Source organism: Oreochromis niloticus, linkage group LG6, assembly GCF_001858045.2.
Source record: "Oreochromis niloticus isolate F11D_XX linkage group LG6, O_niloticus_UMD_NMBU, whole genome shotgun sequence".
Taxonomy (NCBI): domain Eukaryota; kingdom Metazoa; phylum Chordata; class Actinopteri; order Cichliformes; family Cichlidae; genus Oreochromis; species Oreochromis niloticus.
Genome location: NC_031971.2, coordinates 32530680 through 32552139, shown reverse-complemented (window position 1 = coordinate 32552139; position 21460 = coordinate 32530680). Strand labels below are relative to the sequence as shown.

Here is a 21460-nt window from a genome sequence, read left to right as displayed (position 1 = left end):
TTACTCTTCGTGTTGCCTTAAATATTTGTAGCTAAAACCTTTTGCAAATTTTGTATTGTTGTGGATTTTTGATTTGTTTTAAATGTTATTTATTTGTTCGTGTTTGATAATAATAAACTTTTATTTACACTGAGTTGCTGATGTGATGTGTGAAACTGAGGGAAAATACAGACTCCCAGCAGCAGGGGGCGGTGTTCCCGGCTCTCACCCGGTTTCTTTTTTACCTTCCGCTTCCGGCTGTGTCTGGTGCTATGAGCTTTGTTTTGAATAGACGTCTTCTCGTCAGCTGATTGAAAACAGGATGGCGGAAGAGCAGGACGCCGGTGTTTCTTCCCGGGCGCAGAGGAAAGCTTTGAGCAAAGCTAAAATACTACAGCGAGAGAGCGAGAGGGAGGTCTTCAGACTGGTGAGAGGGGAGAAAACAGATGCACATTTACAGCTAGCAGGCTAGACTAGCTCATGTTTGCTGTGTGCATTGTGAGGCTTACCCGGTTCCTCTGTCTTCCTCCCGCAGGTCGGGCGGGTCCTGAAAAAACCGGAGTCTGAGCGGTCAGAGGAGGAGGCCGCTGCTCTGCTGCTCCACAGAGACACTGTGGAGGAGCTCTGCAAGAGACAAGTCCGCAGAAATGTGCTCAAGAGGAAGCAGGAAGAGGTGAGACTCCGGCCCAGAGAGGCTGGATCTGGCCTGCTAAGATTGGTTTGTCAGCTAGAGGGACAACTTGAGAACAGAAGTGGAAGCAGCAGGTTTCTGGGTTGATTGTGTGAAGACTCAGAGAGGTTGAATGGTAGTCCCTCTTTATGCACAAAGTCTAATAAATACAAAAGGACTAAACCCATTCTGTTAAATGCACTGGTACTTGTACAGTGCTGTTCTGCTCTAAATGGGCACTAACAGCTTCATTCACCCAATCACACACATTCATTTCTTACACCTAAGCACCTTTTTAACATTCACACATGCACTCCCAGTCTGATGGATGCAGCAGGCTAGATTCGGGCTTCAGTATCTTGCCTAAGGATAAGTCAAAATGCAGACTGGAGGAGCCAGAGTCAACCACTGGTCTCCTGAGCTACCACTCCGGTCCTCATGGACTGCTCATGGAGGAGCAGTATGAGGATTCAACATCTACCCATTTATTATCAATAAGAGTTAACACACGCACACATACAACCAGAAGCAGTATCTCTCAAAGTGCTAAATGTTAGCAGCTATTTTTGTTGGTTTTTAATCCTAGACTTAGCCAAAGTATGAACTGAGGAGCTGAACCAGGCGTGGTTTAACTCTTTTCCCCGTAAAGACGACATTTGACAAGCTCCCCAGTACCCTTAATGACATGTATTGACACCTCAGTACCAATATACTCTGATTTGAGTTTGATGACCACTAGAATAGTTTATGAAGGTCAGCTGCATAGAGAGACCACCCTCACGAATTTCTGATGGAAACCCAGTCATTTTGTTCTATAAGCAGGCCTAAAATATGGTAAAAACCACTCTGTTCAGAAAAGAGCTTCAAGGGTTATTCCTAGTAGGCTAAAACAGGGTGGGAGACATTACTTGTTAAAACATCCTGTGTTTTCTTCCTCTCTTAGAAGCATTTGTGGTGTTTAAAAAACTTTCATTAAAGATCATGGTTGGGTGACAGTGTCCTCCTGCTCTTTCTGCTGTGAGAGGGCAGCGAGGCTTCAGAGTGAAACGTACAGTAGTTTACTGCATGATTTTAAAAATTAAAACTGCTTCTTTTGCTTCGGACTTCCTCCCTTCAGTGATCATTTTACATTATTTTGTCATGGTTTAAAAAAATCAGATGCAAACCATCGTCACCGTCACTCCCTGACCCACCCTCCAGACAAACCCTCAATCTTTTTCTGATTATTTTTGAAGCTCTAATGGTCTTTAGTACATCCCTAATGTCTTTTTCAGGTATTTGATGGTGTTGATGAGCTGAAAAATAAAGTCAGGCAGCTCGCTGTGGCAGTCAAACAAGCCAGTCACCTGGTGGTTTACACTGGAGCCGGTATCAGCACGGTATGTTAAACTCTTCCTCTTCATTTTCGCCTTCCTTTTCCTTTTTAAACTTTCACAAAACTGACATCGTCTATAATTTCAGGCAGCTTCTATCCCTGACTACAGGGGCCCTAACGGGGTATGGACGCAGCTACAGAAGGGTCGGGCCATTAGGTGAGATACAGAGTGTTTACTGTGACATGAAATATATGTATTACTCTCCCCTAGTGCATTCTGTTTGATTTATCTCTGCGTTTCTTTACGAACAGCTCGTCAGACCTGAGTAAAGCGGAGCCGACGCTCACGCACATGTGCATTAAGATGCTTCATAAGGAAAAGCTGGTATGTCACACCAAAGTCCTCCAGGAACATATTTTGAATTTGAATATTGAATATTTTGCATTTAAATGAGTGATTAGAGATTTGTAACTTCAGTTTCAATGGTTACTGCGACATAAAAACAGCATCTAAAGACTCATCAGTTAAATCCAATAATTAAAAGAAAGCTTTAAGTTAAAAACGTTATTTACTTTTTCCAGTTATTCATTCAGACAGAAGCTTCAAAATAACTTCCAAGATGTTCCAAAATCACAAGACTTACTTCTAGAAGGATTTTAATACGGTTAGCCAAGAAAAACAATAGCTACACTTACCAGAACTTTACTATGATAACAAGCAGATGTGACACACACCTGAAACATGATTGGTTATTTGTGTTTCCTGCTCTGGCATTGATAAGGACAGGACAGCGTCCATCTTTAGCGTTACAGAATATTACCTCGGTTTACCCCGGTGCTGCGTCTCCTCCTTGTAGCATCTGTGCTCACATCACATTTAAAGGCAGTGCTTCATGTTCTGTCTTTGTTTGCTCTGTGTAAAGGTTAAGCACGTTGTGTCTCAGAACTGCGATGGACTTCACCTGCGTAGCAGTCTGCCCAGACATGCCCTCTCTGAACTCCATGGAAACATGTTTATTGAGGTAAGAACCACGCATCCTCAGTCCTTAGACTTTGTAGAAAGCCTGGAAAGAATTTGCTGTGATGTTTCTAAAAACAGCATCTAAACCTAAACCCCTACAGATCCAGACGTGTTTGTTTCTCATGCAAAAATATTTCTCAGGTGCATCATGTCTTAAAAGCGCTGGAGGTTAATGTTGCTTTTTAACAGCCGTCACACACGCTGCTTAAATTGCTGCTCGACTCTCCACATAGGCCCGTTTAATGTCACTTGGGTGCTCCTATCACTGGCTGCCTCGTTATTTAGTGTCTGTGCAGTCCTGACCAGATATTTTTATGCAAATGGAGGGATTTGCGTGAGAATATTACAAGAGCTCAGGCTAAATGACTAACTGTTACAGGTGATCCAGATATTAAGTAAATATGTTTTTAAAAGAGGATTGTAGACCAATGTGAGAGCGGCCAAAATTACTGTGAGATGTCGTCTTGATGTTATTGAGAAAGATATGGCAAACTAATCCTGATCCAGATATCTTTCCTGGATCCAGGGACTTGATTCATTCATGGTGTGGAGGGAATTTTCAGCCTCAGGCAAAGTTATGCAGTCTCTGACTGCTCTTATCCTTTAAATTTTCCAGGCTTGGGATTAGTAAAGGTCTCTGAATTGAGTAATTGAATAAAGAAATTTGAAATGTAGAAGTGAATTGCATCAGCAGTGTAAGGCATGCATGGATGAGTGAACAGTGAAAGTTGAAATAGTAGAAGAAGAAGAAAGAGGTTGGCATTATTACCTGCAGCCCTAACATTAGATGTGTGTGCAGCAGGATTAAATGTAAAACATGAATTGGTAAACATTACAATACATTCCTTACTGGTCTCAAACTCTTTATTCAGGGAATGTAAGCTGCTCTGAAACGCTGGGTTTCCTTTCTGTCGCTAGGTGTGCACGTCCTGCTCCCCAGTCAGGGAGTACGTGCGTTTATTTGATGTGACTGAGCGGACGTCGCTACACCGCCATGGGACGGGACGGAAATGCAGCCACTGTGGCAGCGAACTGAGAGACACCATAGTGCACTTCGGGGAACGTGGAACCCTCGAGCAGCCTCTCAACTGGAGGGGAGCGACAGAAGCTGCCAAGATGGCGGATGTTATACTCTGTTTAGGCTCCAGTCTGAAGGTAGGATTTATAAAGCTGTCTGAGTCTGTACATGTAATCTGGGTTAGGTTGCATACATTGTACAGTTTTATACCAGTTAAACAGCATGTGCCCTCAAGAACAGACATCGAGATTGCGTAAAAACTGAGCTGGCCAAACATGATTTGAGCCCACAGTAAAGCGAAGACATACCCTAAGGCCTGATTTTGACTTCTGCAGGGAATCTTTGTAGAGCCTGCGACGTAACCTACGTATGCTGTGCCAGCCAATAGAAACAAATAAAATGCTGGGTCTATTTTCCCTCCTGGGTCTCCACTCTTTGTTGGTCAGTTTTTGTTGGACTAAAACAAAAAACTGTGGTGAAAAAAGGAGGGATTGACGGTAATGAACAGATCACAGTAGTTGCGAGCTGCATTGTCCAGACCTGTAGTTACATTTCGAGAAAGCTGCATCATCAGGTTTACACTGTAGGGTTTCACAGGGGTTTGCAGTAATGGTGAATTGGTTCTTATATAGCGCTTTTCTACTCTATCACAGTACTCAAAGTGCTTTACACAACTTGTCATATTTACCCATTCACACCCATTCGCACAAGCAATTTCGTCTGAGCTTTTTCTCCGTAAGTGCTTTCTGTCTAACATTCACACGCATTCATACTCTGATGGATGCATCTTGCCAAAGGATACTTGGCATGCAGACTAGAGCAGAGCTGCGGTGTAGATTTCCCCAGTAACTCAGTCATGTGCACCTTTGGTGTCTCCTGGTTATTAATGATCCTAGAGCATTCAAAAGGTCACAGCCTCTGTTATTATTCAGTTAGTAGTTTTTTTTTTAATCATGTTATGATGCAAAGAAGGGTTCCCACACTCCCACAGGGCTCAAATCTGGGACTCTGAAGAAGCTTCTCGGATGAGAGGTGAAACGTCTTCAAGCAACTTAAAGAAGTCCAGACGCTTTTCTTTCCAAGCTCCTTAGACAAAGGGTTCCCCTTGTCCTGCCAACTCAGTTTTCTTTTATTTCACTTGCAGGGTAATTCTTTACTTTATCCAACAGCTCTCATTAGCAGTTGTATTTCAGGTAAATGCAGATAAACCATATGAAGAACTTATCAGTTACCACGACGAGTTAATTTAAACTACATTTGAGTTGTAATAATGGCAATATTGACTTCATGTTTAACAACACAGTACTTTAATTGTACTCTTTACATGGATGGCTAACTCCTGGTTCTGGTTTTCATGCAGTGGACCAGTAAATAAGTTAAAGTTTACCTTAAACATTATAATATCGTCTAAACATATGTACAATATAAAAACCCCAGATATTTATTGATGTAATTGCATTTGTGAAGAGGGATTCATTTTACTGTGTGAACGAAGCAGAAATCAAGTAGTAAGACAGTTAAATTCCAGCTGTATGGCTTTAGTAACTTTTTAAAGGAACCTCTGTTTTGACAAGTGGTTTCCCTTTGTGCTCTGCGTCTCGTTTTTTCAGGTGCTGAAGAAATATACTAATCTGTGGTGCATGAACAGACCAGCAAGCAAAAGGCCCAAACTCTACATTGTCAACCTTCAGGTACATTTAATTTTTTCAGTATAGGTGAAGAACATGCAGATAAATAGATGAGTTGTGGGTAAAGTTCTGAATGCTCAGTGGCTCATTATGCGCTGGCGTTTTTGTTTCAGTGGACACCAAAAGATGATCTGGCTGTGCTGAAAATTCACGGCAAGTGTGACGACGTCATGAGACTCCTCATGGAGGAGCTGAACCTTCAGATTCCTGCATATAACAGGTAGGATGATAACGTCCATCCGACACAGATAATGTAAATAATATTGGCTTATCGATATAAAATCTGTAATTGAGATAGACAGATAGAAAATTACAAAGAAAACCATTTAGCCAAATTGTCCACTGCCCTGAGTTCTCCTCATTGTGTTTTATCAGGGGAGACGATCCCATCTTCGCTCTGGCTACCCCTCTGCAGCTTGAAGAGGTGCAAAGCCACTCTCGGGAGGTCATAGCGCCCCCCGATGATCAAAATGACGGCTCAGATGACCCCGAGGAGCAGAAACCCACATCTGTGCAGGGCGGCTGGTTCGGACGAGGGTACGGCAAAGGAAGGCAGAAGAAGAAGAAAAAAGTTGCGTGACTGACAGAAAATTGTGGACTTTTTGGTCACTGCCAGCGATTTATCCCATCAAGAGATTCAAGTTTCAGTCCTGTGATGATGGAAAGTTGGACTTGAAGCTTCTGAGGTGCTGTTTTGTAGGATTGTGTATTTGCCATTAGGAAAATGGCACATTGCACTGAACTGTCGTGTTGTACAGCGTACACTTAGAGTGATACCTGGGCTCAGAGCAGGGTTTTGTTAAGCAGCTGCTGTTTGTTATGTTTCTGTGTTCATGGCAGCTAAGCCAGCTGGGTTAGATAGAGTCAAATTTTAGCTCAGTGTGGCTATGATGTAATTTTTATTTTTATTTTTTTTTTACAAAAACTGACAAGAAAGATCTTAAAATGTGTCAAAAAATGAGGTCCTGTAGGGGTTTGGATTGCTTTGGTTTGGTTTTTTGTTTGGTTTTTTGGGAATAGATCGCTTTTGACTCCATTTCAGGTGTTTTTACCAGACTGGTAACAGGTGCTTCTTAGAGCCTGACTGATATCACCAATATCAGTATCTGCATTTGCCACAAACACAGCCAGCTGATCTGGGTAAAGGTGGGGGGTAAACAAGTAATTCAAGGCTTACTGGAACAAAACAGAATTATTTTTAAATATTATCCTAGTAAGACTTCATAAAGAATGGCAAATGTTAGGAAAGTCTTTGTTTTATGTGTCTGAAAGGGGAAATAATATCACCAAATATTGGTGTCACTCGTATTCCTGTATCGGTTGGGCTCTACAGTGTCAAATTTACGCTCTGCTGGTGTAGTATGAGCATGATGTATTAAAACATGGATATCTGAGGGTAGAGTACTTCATAAATACTGTATCATCAGAAGAACATGAGTGGCAGATAACAACAGCAGCTTAAGCAAAAGTCCATTTTGAATTATGCTTTTCTACCTTTTACACATGTACTGATTATAGTAGAATATATTTTTGTAGTATTTGTTTTTCATATGTTCAGGACTTCCCTTTTTTTAAAACATGGCATCTTTGTGTTGATGTTTATTTTAAAGGTTTATGTTGGCCTTACTTAATTATTGTGTGCTGCCCTTGACTTTGCTGTAATCCTTCCTCAGGTATGCAGGCTGGTTAGTACAGCCGCTACTGTATTACATTTGTTTACGTTTAAACATTTGTGCGATTGTTTTTTGTTTTTTACAGCAGTGTAGGAAGGTAAGCTGAGTTTTGAGTTAAATTACTGTTTGCTTAAGTGATTGGAAACAGCAGCCAGAGTCATTGTGTCTGTTATTTTGTCTCAGGAAGATCCTTTAGTGTCAAGTGTCTCATCATGTTTGGTATAGTGTTACACATTATTAAGAAAAAAAGTGCAGGCTGTCTTTGATAAGCTAGTGTCGGCATTCCTAAAACTGAAACCAGTGCTAAACCTGAATGTGAAGCCTCATTGGTTTTTGCTGTATTTTTTTCTCTCTCACTCTCTCACACGCAAAGATGTATTTGTGAGAAAATAAATCACGATGCAATGAATTTTCTTTCTTCTACCATTTGTTTGATAAAAAAGAGATAATCAAGTTTTACTAACAGAGATTTCAGAAATACTCTGTTTTGTAGTTTTAAATTGATGGTATATGTTACCTCTTAGCTCAACACAACAACTTAGATAAGGCAAAACAAGAGAAGAATACAGTAATTGAAGTATGTTGAGTATATTCCAGCCAATATTTAAATGTATGTAATATAGCAGTTTACATTGAAATTTTGGATGGAATACATCATATCTGAGTTTTCCAACTAGCACACCATGTTAATTAAATGTGTATTATCACTTATCTAACGTGGGCGCCGTTGGCTTTTCACACAGCGGTACTTGTTACTGCCGACGGCAGAAAGGTATGCTGAACACGTGACCTGGCGCAATCAGCACGTCAGCGGTTCGATGTGACGTGGTGCTAGAGGCGTTGCCCGGCACCCGGTTCAGTGTGAGTCTGATTTAGAAAACTGGCGGCGCACAGGAGGACTTCATTTGAAGTGTTCTTTAACGATCCAGATACTCCTAAACTTAGGTCATCTCTCGTTTTTACTTGTTTGCCGCTGTGCTGTTTCCCCTGAGCCCACAGAGATGATCAGAAACGGTCACCACGCTACCAGCGAGCCCCGGGAAGAAGCCGACTGCACGAAACCGGGATCCTCGGCGTGCAGCCCGGAGAAAAGGAAGCGGGTGGTCCGGTTGTGGTGTGATGGCTGGTGAGTGTGTGTACCCGCTTCCATTTGTTATTCTTGGCGTCGACTCATTAAACTCTTCTCCACAGTTTATTGGTCTGATACGCCATTGTTATGCAATCAACAGCAGGGGAACAGGAGGCTTAGCATGCTATTGCTAACTAGCCGCTTAGCAGTTAGTAACTGAGCACCGGGGCTTATCTGTTACTACGATAACCAGCTTAAATAGCGTATTACTTATAGCCAACGTTACATGATGAAATGCGCAGTGTTTGTTGAACTTCTAGCGCAGTTTAGAGGTGAATGTTGTGTTGTCAATAATGTTATTAAGCGTTTATTAAGGACCCCGTGTTTCACTGATAAGCTTGAGTTGTGTGGAGCTCCATTCAGCAAAGCTGGGCGGTGTTCGTGAGCGGGTCATCACGTTAGACCTTTGAGCCCACAGTTTTTCTTCTCCGGTGATAACACACATGCAGAATAGCTGTTAATCATTATGGAGATGTGGATTGTGTTGTAAAATGAAAAGTAGCCTCTATACTTAAAATATCTAACTTAAAAAAAATAATAATAATTAGCAGTATTGTGTATAATTTAGTGTTGTTTCCTTCCTGTTGCTCTCCTCTGCTCGGACGGGATTTCTCGGTGTCTGTCTTCCTCATGATCTCCTTCTCTTCTTCTTTTCATAACACTACTGTATTTAACTCAACGCACGATTCTTTTATAGTAAAACTACATATTGCAATATACGTTCACATATATGATTCGGTCCTGGGAGTGTTGCTGGCGTATGCCTGCTGCTCTCTTACCTTTTCATAGGACACACATACCTTCATAAGTTTGGAACTCGAGCTGCGTTTAAGTTCACAGAAGAAGTACTTGTTTATGTATGGAAGTATAGGTAAAGTTTACAAGAGGGACACACACAATTTAAACACATAAATTTGTTGTACCCCAGTAAAAACGTACAAAGCCGATTGATTAATAAGTAAAAGCACTCAGAGCCTGTACAAAAGTTAAAAATGTTTCACCCAGTTTGAAACCTGAAAATCTTCTTCCTTCAATGACATCTCTGGTAAACATACCATACTGATGTTGACTCGTGATTGTTACTAAAAGTTAATGACAGGATATCTTCCAAATCAAATGACGACAGTGGTTTTGTTTGATTGTTAATATTTAATCACAAGCAATTTATGATGACCTTAAACATGGTTATTTGCCCACCTGTAGTATATTCACTGACAATACTTTGATAATAACTGCACTAGGATATTATTTATTATGTCTTAGTTACAGCAGCAGTTATTGAGTTATTCTACTTTCTTTAAGTTGTCCTTTTAAAGGCATGTTTAATTGTTTGGATGCTGTGACACAGTGATTTCTCAACGTTTGGGATCAATAAAGCATCCATCCCATCCATATCTATCTGTCTGTCTGTCCTTCCTTCCTATATCTGGTTTTGGGTCATGGGGGAAGCAGCAGTCTCAGCAGAGATGTTCAGACTTCGCTCTCCCTGTCCATCTCCTCCAGCTCATCTGGGGACAAAGCGATGTACTACTGAGTCACCCGAGCGACATAATCTCTCCAGTGTGTCTCGGGACTGAGCTGGAGCTTTCCTTAGGCACGACATGCCCAGAGTACCCTGGATGTCTCCGGAAAGTATCCTGGTTAGATGCCTCAACCACCTGAACTTCTTTCACTGTGGATGATAAATAGTAATAAATAAGTATATCTTAGCTTATCTTAAATATGTAATGACTTAATTTAAAAAAGTCATTTCAAAAGCGGCTCAGTGTAACAGTGTAAAGTGTAGTGACCGAGGAAGCTTGAAATAAAGTGTTAAAAGTAGCAAACAGATGATTCTCTGCTCCACAGATGTGTTGCATTGTACAGAGATGTTGCACGAGGTGTGAAAGGTTTCCTGCATCTGTCCTTCTTGCAGCAGATCTGTATCTGTCTTAGAAAACGTTTCTTCACTGCCTTTCCAACAGTTTTTCATCACAGCTTCATTTGTGTCCAGTTTTCTGCCAGTCACAGAGTCGTAAAGTCCAGGGGTTTAAATAAAATAACTGGCTTTACCATTAGAATAAACAGGTGCCACGTTCATATTCAAAACCTACTGGTGCACACTTTCCTTACAGAAAATGTAAGTAAACCTACGCCCATATATTAAACTGCCTGGACAGAAGTGAAACTGATTATTTAAAGGTCAGAGGAACCTCAGACACAACACCTGTGAGGAGTTGTGTTGCCTGCACAGATGTTAAAATATCTCCTTTTTTCGCTGCTGTCCCAGTGAGCATTAGTCATCCTTCTTTTACACGTGCACCTTTATCCCATTAGGAATCCCGTCACGAGCACCTGCACGTCTGACAGAACTGTTTGTTTATTTTCTGATTCGATTGACTGAGTAACGCCGAGTGCTGCTTTGAACGTATATTTACTCAGGGACGCGTAGTTATTTACACTGCCGGCAACAGATGGGACTTATTTCTTAAAACAAACAAGCGTATGTCTGTCATTGTTGTGATTTCAAACTCTTCTGCCACAAGTGCATGCTGTGGGGAAAATGCCTGGATCCTTGCTGTGGCTGGACAGAGAGCTGAGTCCCCATTTGTGATGTGTAAATTCTCTCCTGGACTCACTCAGGCAGTCAGTCATGTGGTGGTTATAAATATCTAGTGTACACTTTGTTCGCTGTATTGCAGAAGAGGCGTGTTGGAGTGGTGTGCAGGGCCTGTGGATGTCCTGAGACACAGAAAATATGCAATGACAGGTGAAATATGAGAGAACAGGAGCTCAGGATTCAAATGTTGTCCGTGTGTGTTGGCCCAGTGACGGACGGGTGGCCTGACCAGGGTTTACCCTGTCCTCTCACCTGATGACAGCTGGGTGGAGGCTCAGATTCAGTTGTCATTAAGTAAAAATGTTAGTTTAAATGGAAGCTGAAGAAGCATGCTGAGTAGCTTTTCCTTACAGTCTGTATTTTCATGTTAAAATGATAAAATGCCAACAGAAGTTCTTCATAAAATGCGTACTTTTAATACTTTTAGTCTTAGTTTTTAACTTTTAATCTTAGTCTGTACCTTAATGACGAGTTTTGACACCTCAGTATATATCAGTAAAGCTGTGTTTTGATGATCTCCATAGACACGATCTGATTCCACATCCACAGTCATTTTGTTCTATAAGCAGGCCAAAAATATGACATACAAAAGAGCGTCAAGGGTTACTCAAAGTATGCTTCTAAGGTGCAAAGAGTTAAAGGTGAATCAAAGTGCTCTGTTGAAAGAGCTTCCATTCACCTGGAGTTTGTTTGCCACATTTAGGGCAAAACTGAATTAATAAGCAGCTGAAATGAAAGATCTCTGTGTGAAGACAATTTGTTTAGTTTGCCAGAATCCTACAACTGTCAAAATGATAAATCTGTCATATTTCTTGTAAACTTTGTAAAAAAGTTGACAGCAGCCACCCACCTCTTTTTTTCCCCCAGCAGTGATACCTGCAGCACGCAGGACTTTGTTTAAAAGCTTTAATGACCCTTTTTAGCCAGTTTAGTTTATTAATAAAGGGAGGAGGAAGATCACAGATGGATGTAGTGAAGAAAGACATGCTAAGAGTTGATGTGACTGAGGAGGATGCTGAGATAGGGTGAGATTGGGGCAAATGGACCACTTTGGAAAGATGAAATCTTTTTTTGTGGACCTGTTCAAGGTCATAAGTGGCATTTTGGGGAATATTGGAGTTTTAAAAATGTTTCAGCAGAGGATGAAAGAGTGTGACCTGGGGTTTTGATCTGTAGGGCAGCAGTCCCCAACCTTTTTTGCGCCACGGACCGGTTTATGTCCGACAATATTTGCACGGACTGGCCTTTAAGGTGTCGCGGATAAATACAACAAAATAAAACCAGTACCAGTATCAAAAAAAAAAAGAGGATTTATTCATAACACACGAGAAAAGACCCAGGGAAACCGAGTTAACGATAAAAACGCTAAAAAAAATAACGATTAAAACCCTGAAAACCATAAATTTCACAACCGAGCCTCAACTCTTGTGGACCGGTACCAAATGACCGGTCCGTGGCCCGGGGGTTGGGGACCGCTGCTGTAGGGCACTAGAAGTCTGTGTACGTCCACTGAAACTGGACTGGTGTACTCTTTTAATGATAGCAGTGGCTGTTTTCATTTGTTTCATCAGTTTGAGTTATGATATACTGAGGATTTATTTATTTCTCCTGACCAAAAGTTAAAGTATAACTACTAAAACATCATGGATGTTTGCTTTATAAACATAGTTATTGACTCTTTGTTTCACAATCAGGTTATGCCTTTCACTATCAGCAGAGACTTTGACTGTGGCGCAGTAGAGAAATACTTCCTATTTAAAAGGCAAGTCTATACAGAACATTAACTGCACAAGTTGCCAAATAGTAGAAAGCAAATAAACACTGGAATATCGTAGACTTTGTGTCTGTAATCCTAACCTTTCTCCCGGTAACCTTTAGCATTTTTGCTCACCACGACTGTCCGTCAATTTGTTTTTAAACGGATATAGGCCATGTGATTTAAAGACACTGTCTGGACCCTGCTGTGCAAGGTCACCAAAATAAAAAGAGAAGAAATGACAAGGTCGTGAAAGGTTGTTTTAAAAGACAATGATGCTGTGAGCCTGCAGGGCTTCAGGCGAAAAGCCTAAAGCTGCAGGGCGCTGGTTACCAAGGCCACACTTGCGCTTTTATTCATTTGTTTGAGCACTTAATGTATCCATTGTATTCCACTGTGATGACGTGTCGCCTCTTTCCACCTCCACAGTTATGACATGGTGCACTACGGTCACTCCAACCAGCTGCGGCAGGCCAAAGCCATGGGAGATTACCTCATAGTGGGCGTCCATACAGATGGTAAGACCACAAGTACAGACCCTTTTTTAACCCTGATACAGTGATTAAATATTAATTCCTGACTAAACGGTCGGTCATTCAATGGAAAAAGTGTCATTCACTCAGCTGTATCATGGTTTGAATTGCTTGAATCTCATTTGATGTTATTATAATAATTTTAAAAAAAGCAGAAGGAACCATGGCTGTAGGATGAGCCTGGTATCAAAATATATGTGAAAATTATATTACATGCTATTTATACATGTTATTTTGACCAGCCACCTATCCCACATGATTATGTGACCCTTCAAACGTACCTAAAAGGCACTTTTAAAAATTTTTTGGATCTGGCAGTGAATTACCTGAAAACAGATCAAACATATGCCATGTCTCATGATAGTGATGCTCAAAGTTGATCACAGATATCATTTTTAACAAAAACAAGATTTTAGCTTTAGCTTACGACAGTTCGAGCTGGTGAAAAGGTATTTGAGCTTAAATATGTTTTCCAAGCCTGGAAATCTGATCCGGATAGCTCTACTGTTTAGGAAGTTATAAGGGATCTAAATGCTGGAAAAATAAGGCCGTTTTAAAGACTGTATAACTCGAATGATATTTGTATTTCAGAGCTTTGTCTAATAGCTGATTCTGAGGGCGTCAGGCGGGGCTGATTTTCTATGGAAAGACTTTAGTCTGTTCAGTCACATCCAGTAACACTTTATCTCTAAATTATAATCAATAAAATTTTATGGTAAAAGTAAATAAAAATGTTGCTCATTGATTAAACACTGAGCTAATCTTTGACAGATTTTTCCTGCTTTAGCTGTGAACATCAGAGGCAGACCTTTGATTAGTGGTAATCAGCTGTTTAATGTTGATGTTTAAGATTTCCTTACTGGAAAAGTGTTGGTTGAAATAAAATATAAATGTAACTTTGTGTTCTACATTTTTCATTAATAACCATTTATTTACCTAAAACCCCATTTAAAGCTGAGATCTCCAAGCACAAGGGACCTCCAGTCTTCACTCAGGAGGAGCGCTACAAGATGGTGCGTGCAATCAAGTGGGTGGATGAGATAGTGGAAGGAGCACCATACGTCACCACCCTGGAGACTTTGGACAAATATAACTGTGACTTCTGTGTTCATGGAGGTGAGTCCGTTTAAATCTCACTGCCTAAAACTTTTGTTGTTACAAATTGTCGCTGGGAGTCCTGCTGAGTGACTGGGTCGTGCAGTGCAGGGTTAAGGCACTCGTGAAATCAGAGCTACACCATCTTTTATGTGCCATCTCCACCAGTTTGTTCATGTAGAGGCTGCAGGGCATCCTTAATGTGCTTGCTGCTTAAACTTTAGGTCGTCTTGCTGGTTTTGTCCATTTTTATCTCAAACAGATATGAGAACTGTTGCACTTTCACACCTCCACATATGTCGTTAGCTGATGGCTAATGGACTTATGATGGACATAAATTTTAGCATATCACTCAACCAGAGTACATGATGTGGGCAGGCTTCAGGATGTGATGTTTATGTTTCCCAGATGACATCACGCTGACGGTAGACGGCAAGGACACATATGAAGAGGTGAAGCGAGCAGGCCGTTACCGGGAATGTAAGCGCACTCAGGGCGTCTCCACCACTGACCTTGTGGGTCGTATGCTTCTCATGACCAAAGCCCACCACAGCAACATAGTGAGTTTACGTTGTTCTCTTTGGTGTGTGGATAGCTGTTGTTTATTTTATTGTCAGCCTAATCTTTTCCTCTCTGCAGGATAACCCAGATTACCAGCAGCATACGGACAACTTTGGAAAGGTAAATGTCATTTACTTTTACTCTCAAGGGTTTGTGATATTTATTCAAAGGCTTTGCTCATCATCCTGACGATAGGAATGTGTCAGAGGAGTTCAGTGCTGTTTATATGTCATCTTTAAGGGTCCTAAAGGCCACAGTCCCTGGACAGGAGTTTCTCAGTTCCTGCAGACGTCCCAGAAAATCATCCAGTTCGCCTCAGGAAAGGAGCCTCAGCCCGGAGACACCATCATCTATGTGGCTGGAGCATTTGACCTCTTCCGTATCCTTATCACATGAAAAAAAACACAAAAAAAAAACAGCTGAGTTATGAACAAAGAGATTTCTGTGGTGAACATGTTGTTGCAGCTATTACCTTGACGACAGCATCTCTGCAGACATTGGCCATGTTGACTTCTTAGAGATGGTCTATAAACAGGCGGAGCGGCCGTATGTCATCGTAGGTCTACACTTTGACCAGGTACATCTCAAGATTGAAAAATCCATTCCTCCCTGCTGCTTCAGCAGCTTTCAGGAGAAACATTTGGAACAAGTTAAATTAAGAGCAGCTCACAATTAAATAGAAATAATGGAAACTAAAGTCCTTAATGACTGTAGTCAAACTTTTTGGGGGAATTGAAAGTGAAAATGAGCCTTGTAACTGTTGGCTGAGTCAGGTATATTAATAAGGGTTCTTATTTAAGACCAGGATTGACAAAAGTGCATTTTGATCCCTGGATTTTGATAAAATTGGCACAAAATAGAGGTGGCTGCTCATTTTCAGAGGGCCACTCTTTCCAAACATTTCATCCAATTTTGAAGAAATTGTGGTCGTATAAATAAATTGAATCATGAATAAATGTTTTGCTGTAAAATTTCACATCTTATTATCTCTATTAGAACTTTTGACCTCTATTCTGACCTTGGATTTGACTTATTTAGTAACTGGAAAGCTGTAATCCTACAAAGTAAAGTCACTTTTTAAAAAAGTATGCCACAAGTGATATTTTTCATTTTCCTACACAATATGTTGTTGACTGTGACCCATAGAAGTTGCACCAATGAAATGCATGTAACTTTGTATTTCACAGATTGGTGCCTTGCATTGTTGAATAAATTAATAAATGTTATGGAGACATCCACAGGCAGACAAGTATCAAGCAATGAAACTTGCATATCCACATGTCATAATATTCTCCAGATCACAATATCCCACCTCCCCGCTGGGCTTCAAATAGAATCAGTACAGTTTTTTTCTTTTTTTGTTTTGTTTTGTTGATCAAACTCGGGAACAGCAGTCAGCTCTTTTCATTGTTACATTTAGAGGCAGCATAAGAAATGTGTAAATGTGCAGTTTTGCTGGTATTGCTGCATTTCTAAGCTACTTGTCAAACTACTTTCACATCCGTATCTGAGATAAATATTTGAAAAGGAAGAACATCGAGGTAATCACTGATCTCATCCTCTTCTTCAGGAAGTGAATCGCTACAAGGGGAAGAACTATCCGATCATGAACATCCATGAGAGGACCCTGAGCGTCCTCGCCTGCCGGGTGAGTTCACACAAGGGAAATGTTCATAACAGCGAGATGTTTTTTCTGCCCCGCATAATCACAGACTGAACTTGGCTAAGCGCCCTTCATTCCTCCTGATCAGCTATCAGTCAGGAACAATAAGTCTCTGTGCCCCTTCTGCATCATGTGTTTGTGTTACCTACGAGAACGTTACACAGTCTATAAAAGCATTAAGTCGCTCTGCTCTGTCATCAGTTTTTACCAGAGGTTGTTCACTGAGCTGTAGAAGCATGCTGACCTTTGAGGTCTCCTGTAAAAGGTCTTTGGTTAAACTGTGGCGTGTAAGCAGAAATGCACAGATGTGATACTGCCATTATAAGGTTAACAATTTAATAACTTTTCCTCTCCCTGGTCTCTGTGCATCTGCAGTATGTGTCAGAGGTGGTGATTGGTGCTCCCTATGCAGTAGGCAAAGACCTGCTGGATCATTTTAAGGTGAGTTGTAAATGTGTGGCGCCCCCTGGTGGTCTGAGATGTGTTAAACATGCTGAAGTGGTTAACCATTATCATTTCAAAAATGTGTATAGAAATCAGTTTGATAGCCTTGTATGTGATCACTGAGTTTCAGATAAATTTGATTTATATAGGAGCTGTTTATATACAAAAAAATAAGGAGGTAAAAGGATGTTTCTGTATTTTGTCATAGTTTAATCGAGTGTGTTTGAATGTGCAGGTGGACCTAGTGTGTCACGGGAAGACGGAGGTGCTTCCAGACAAGGATGGGGTGGATCCCTACGCTGTGAGTACACTGTTAATAAACACTGTGGAGATATTATGTCACAGATACACATGGATTCACTGACAATCCAGTTACGTCCTTTTTTTAAGTGGTTTGGTGATAGCAGGCAGGCAGCCTGATGGGAAGTACTCTAGTTAAATCCAGAGTCTCCACAAAGCCTCCATCCCTTACGATTATTCTTTTTTCCTTTCTCACATTTTCTGAAAAAGCACTCGTGGCAACAGACAGAAAAACAGTAACAGAATTTGAGGTTAGTCATAGATAGTCCTTGAGCAATATGGGCAGTGAGTATATCACAGAGACAAGCAGCAAAAATTCTTCTGCAGGGTGTCTCAGCTCTCCCTTAGAGACAGGCTGAGTCACTCAGGAGGCACTCAGTAGAGCTGCTACCCCTCAACACTGAAAAGAGCTGAGATGGTTCAGACATCTGACCAGTAAGTGCTGGATACCTCTTAGGTGAGGTACACACCCAGAACATGATGGAGAGATTACAGTATGTCTCTCAGCTGAATTGGGAACACCTCTGTTCTCCCTGGAGAGCTGGAGGAAATGGCCGGGGAGAGGAAGGTCTTAGCACTTCTGCTTATACTGCTGCTGCCCAAATCCATTTAAGCAGGAGAAAGGGATTTGATCTATCCATCCATTAAGAGTTGTGTGCTCAAAGCTAAAGATGAGCATAAAAATCACTTTGTCTTGATCTGTTTTCACACGTCAACTACAGCCCTGGACTTTTATAGACGTCACCAAACAAAAGGTGCTTGTGGAAATGCAAATATCAGACACAGCCAGGTCAGACATTGAATGGACTTTAACCTTTGCAGCTATGAGCAAATACCACAGCAATTTGTGCGGTAGATTCCAGGCTTGTGAGTGTCATGTGCAGTGCACACCCTGCGCAGGCAGCTGCCTCATCTAAACCAAACACTTTTCCCATAAATCAATCTGAAGCTGGCTATTTCCTGCTGTGAGCTACATGTTAAGGAAGGAAAACTTTGGGAAAATATCCTGATCTGATTCACTTCTTCAAAGATGATCTATTCAGGACTTTCCATGGTCAAAGACACTCCCAGATCAAATCATGAGTCCGCCACAATCGTTAGATTCGATGAATGATAGGTGCTTCACTTTGGATTTAAACCATTAACTGGCCTGAAGTGTCCTTATGGAGCAAAATATCTGCTAGTTGCTTTATTCTGATCAGTTATGTTTTGTTTTTTTTCCCTCAGGAACCAAAGAAGAGGGGGATATTCAGGGCTATTGATAGTGGGAACAATCTCACTACTGATGACATCGTCCAAAGGATCATTGAAAACAGGTCGGGGACTCGTTGCTTCTGAGTCTTCATTTTCTGTATTTATAAATCTGTATCTTCATCCTTTGTTTACTAATCGGTCTTTTCTTGTTAACAGGCTGCAGTTTGAAGCCAGGAACCAGAAGAAAGAGGCCAAGGAGATGGCAGTGATTGAAGCAATGAAGAAGAGAGAGCAGAAGGAGCAGGGCGAAGCTCCAGCTCAGACTGCTCACTAATAAAACGGCAAACATGGCCCCAGAGTCTGTTTTACTCGTCCACGGACTCTCAGGTTTAAGAGCATGGACCCGGACAGAGTCCATACAGTTCTCAGCTGGGCCTGGCTCTTCGGTTTCTCTGCTAGTCCACTGAGTGCAAAATCCTGCTTTGAATATTTTGGTGAATCAGTGTGCTTATCAGTATGGACTGCTCCAGCTTAAAGGGTTTAGGATAGATCCAAAAAGTCCAAAAACCCGCTAAGACCTTAATCTGCAGCATCCCTTTACTCTTCTTCCTCCACAGAGAACATTTATTTTCTGTTGTGCACTGTTTTTGTCCATGAAGTCACACACTACATGTCCCCATATAGGTGTAGAAATGGTATGTTAATTTTGTAAGTATCCTTAACTTATTGACACAGTGTTGATGTCATTGTCGGTTATGTTTTTAGATTTTTAACCCGCTTAGTTTTAACGATCATTCTTAAAATTATCATCAGCACGGTTGAATGTACTTTGTTTTTAAGTAATTTTCATCCATTTAATTTGTAGAGCTCACTTTTTTAAAATCAGTCCTAAAAATATATCTTTTAAACGATCTGTGAAGTGGTCGGATAATTTTAACTACCTGAATTTGCACCAAGTGTGTGTGTGTGTGTGTGTGTGTCTGTGCGCGCGCGTGTGTGTGCATTGAGTGAGGTCACTGAAGGTGTGTTTGGTCTATACTAGAGTAGTGCCTCAAAAGCTATAACTAATGTAAGGGCTGTTAATTGTGTCAGTGTCTGATTCCACAAAGTCAAACTACAGCATATCTGCAGCTACTCCTGTTTCTGTTTATAAGGAATGTGTTGGAGGAGATGGGATTTTTTTTCTTTCCCTACTTCAGGAGACAATCCAAGAAGTCATGTGAACATAAAGTCCATTGCTTTTCCTGTCTTTGTATGGGGCGCATTAAAGGTGAATTGTTACAATTATTCACAATCTTTCAATCACTGTATGTGTTAAAATATTTGCTTTATTTAATAAATAACTATGTGGCAAAAGTGTGGTTTTTAATTTAATTTTATTAAGTTTTATTAAATAGTGCCTACTGATTTAAAAAACAAAGAAACACACAAAAAATGTCCTTAACCACTCGTTTCATGATGCTTTACACAATCCAGATTCTGAAAAAGACGAAATTCTATGGAAAATATGGAAAAAAACAAAGAATGCAGTGATTTGAAAATTTCATAAAATCACAGTAAAAAACAATAAATGTTTAACCTGAGAAACACAATTTTCAGAAAAAATATTTTCACACATATCCTCCCATGATTCTCCAAAATTTTCATTTGGTGAAAGATCTGGACTGTAGGCAGCGACTGGACTCTTCTACTGGGAGGCCATGCTGTTGTCATGAATGTATTTTAGCATTGTTGCTGAAATGTGAACGACTTTCCTTGAAGAAGGCAACCGGATGAAGGCATATGTTGCTCTAAAACTTGTATATCCCTTTCAGCAATGATGTCTTTCCAGAAGTAAAAGCTGCCAATTCCATAGACATTAATGCAAGCTGAAGGCAGCATCCATGTTTCTCAAAAGGAATTTCTCATTTTGATTTGTCGGATCGCAGAACAGTTTTTCACTTTGCCTCAGCCCATTTTAAATGAGCTTTGGCTCAGAGATGACTGCAGTCTAAGGGATTGGCCACATGGGATGGGATGGGTCGAAGTAACCTTGCACTCTGAGAGTGAAGTTGGTAATGCACTATATGGATAAAAGTATTAAGTCATACCTCTTAATCATAGTTTTCTCAGGTTCGGTCTGGGCCTGTTAGATCCAATGAAAGGAAATCTTATTGCATGAGCTTAATTTTTTTGGTGATAATTATATGCTTTTAACTTTGTGGGAATACACTGTGGAAGCCCCTTTTCTGTTGCAGCATGACTGTGCCCCACTGCACAAAGCAAGGATCATAAAAGCAGGGCTGAATGAGCTTGGTGGAACTTGATTGGCCTGCATAGAGCCCTGACCTCAGCTCTATCACACACCTCTGGGATGAACTAGAACAGAGATGCTTGACCTTACACATTCTCTTCTGGATGAATATGCAAAACTTTCCACAGACACAATCTGAAATTATGTGGAAAGCCTTCCCAGAAGAGTGGAAACTGTCACAGCTGTAAACACGGGACTGATTTAGAATGGGATGTTATAAAAGCTCCTGTAGGTGGCCGTCTGTCTTTATTGTTAATCATACTATGAACACATTAAGATATGATGGTGCCTGAACATTCAGGCCTTTGTATCTATGATGAAGGATTTTAAATCCAATTCTGGATTTAAAGGTGAGCCAGTGAAGAGACATATGAGCTATGTGGTGTTTTGGATTAACTAAAGCCTTTTCAGGGAGCTTTTGGGACAGTCTAACAATAGTGAATTATGATAGTTTGGCCTCAAAGCAACAAATACATGAACTACTTTTTCAAGTTCACCCCGAAAGAGGATGTTTCTATTTTTGGCCATG

The 21460-nt window shown here is 40.8% G+C and overlaps 2 protein-coding genes across 2 annotated transcripts; both read left to right on the top strand.

The window, feature by feature from the left end:
* The first annotated feature begins 154 nt into the window (after positions 1 to 154).
* Positions 155 to 7773, top strand: sirt7 (sirtuin 7). The gene is made up of 10 exons (XM_003455810.5): positions 155 to 406; positions 515 to 652; positions 1924 to 2028; positions 2111 to 2181; positions 2277 to 2349; positions 2888 to 2986; positions 3904 to 4140; positions 5614 to 5694; positions 5805 to 5911; positions 6067 to 7773. The coding sequence occupies exons 1-10, from the start codon at positions 302 to 304 to the stop codon at positions 6269 to 6271; spliced, it is 1221 nt and encodes a 406-aa protein (XP_003455858.1). The 5' UTR covers positions 155 to 301; the 3' UTR covers positions 6272 to 7773.
* A 415-nt stretch (positions 7774 to 8188) lies between these two features.
* pcyt2 (phosphate cytidylyltransferase 2, ethanolamine) lies at positions 8189 to 19948 on the top strand. Its single transcript, XM_003455764.5, has 12 exons — positions 8189 to 8490; positions 13278 to 13366; positions 14336 to 14497; positions 14885 to 15036; positions 15116 to 15157; positions 15278 to 15416; positions 15532 to 15614; positions 16608 to 16685; positions 17076 to 17141; positions 17380 to 17445; positions 18672 to 18760; positions 18855 to 19948. Exons 1-12 carry the CDS (start codon positions 8366 to 8368, stop codon positions 18970 to 18972), a joined length of 1209 nt encoding a protein of 402 aa, XP_003455812.1. The 5' UTR covers positions 8189 to 8365; the 3' UTR covers positions 18973 to 19948.
* The last annotated feature ends 1512 nt before the right edge of the window (positions 19949 to 21460 follow it).

Excerpts from the sequence above, each read along its gene's own strand:
- sirt7 (XM_003455810.5), top strand. The coding sequence starts at position 302 with ATGGCGGAAGAGCAGGACGCCGGTGTTTCTTCCCGGGCGCAGAGGAAA. Across the intron at positions 2,987-3,903 it reads ATGGAAACATGTTTATTGAG|GTGTGCACGTCCTGCTCCCC; the intron begins GTAAGAACCACG and ends TTCTGTCGCTAG. Across the intron at positions 5,912-6,066 it reads CAGATTCCTGCATATAACAG|GGGAGACGATCCCATCTTCG; the intron begins GTAGGATGATAA and ends GTGTTTTATCAG.
- pcyt2 (XM_003455764.5), top strand. The coding sequence starts at position 8,366 with ATGATCAGAAACGGTCACCACGCTACCAGCGAGCCCCGGGAAGAAGCC. Across the intron at positions 15,037-15,115 it reads AAGCCCACCACAGCAACATA|GATAACCCAGATTACCAGCA; the intron begins GTGAGTTTACGT and ends TCCTCTCTGCAG. Across the intron at positions 15,615-16,607 it reads TAGGTCTACACTTTGACCAG|GAAGTGAATCGCTACAAGGG; the intron begins GTACATCTCAAG and ends CCTCTTCTTCAG.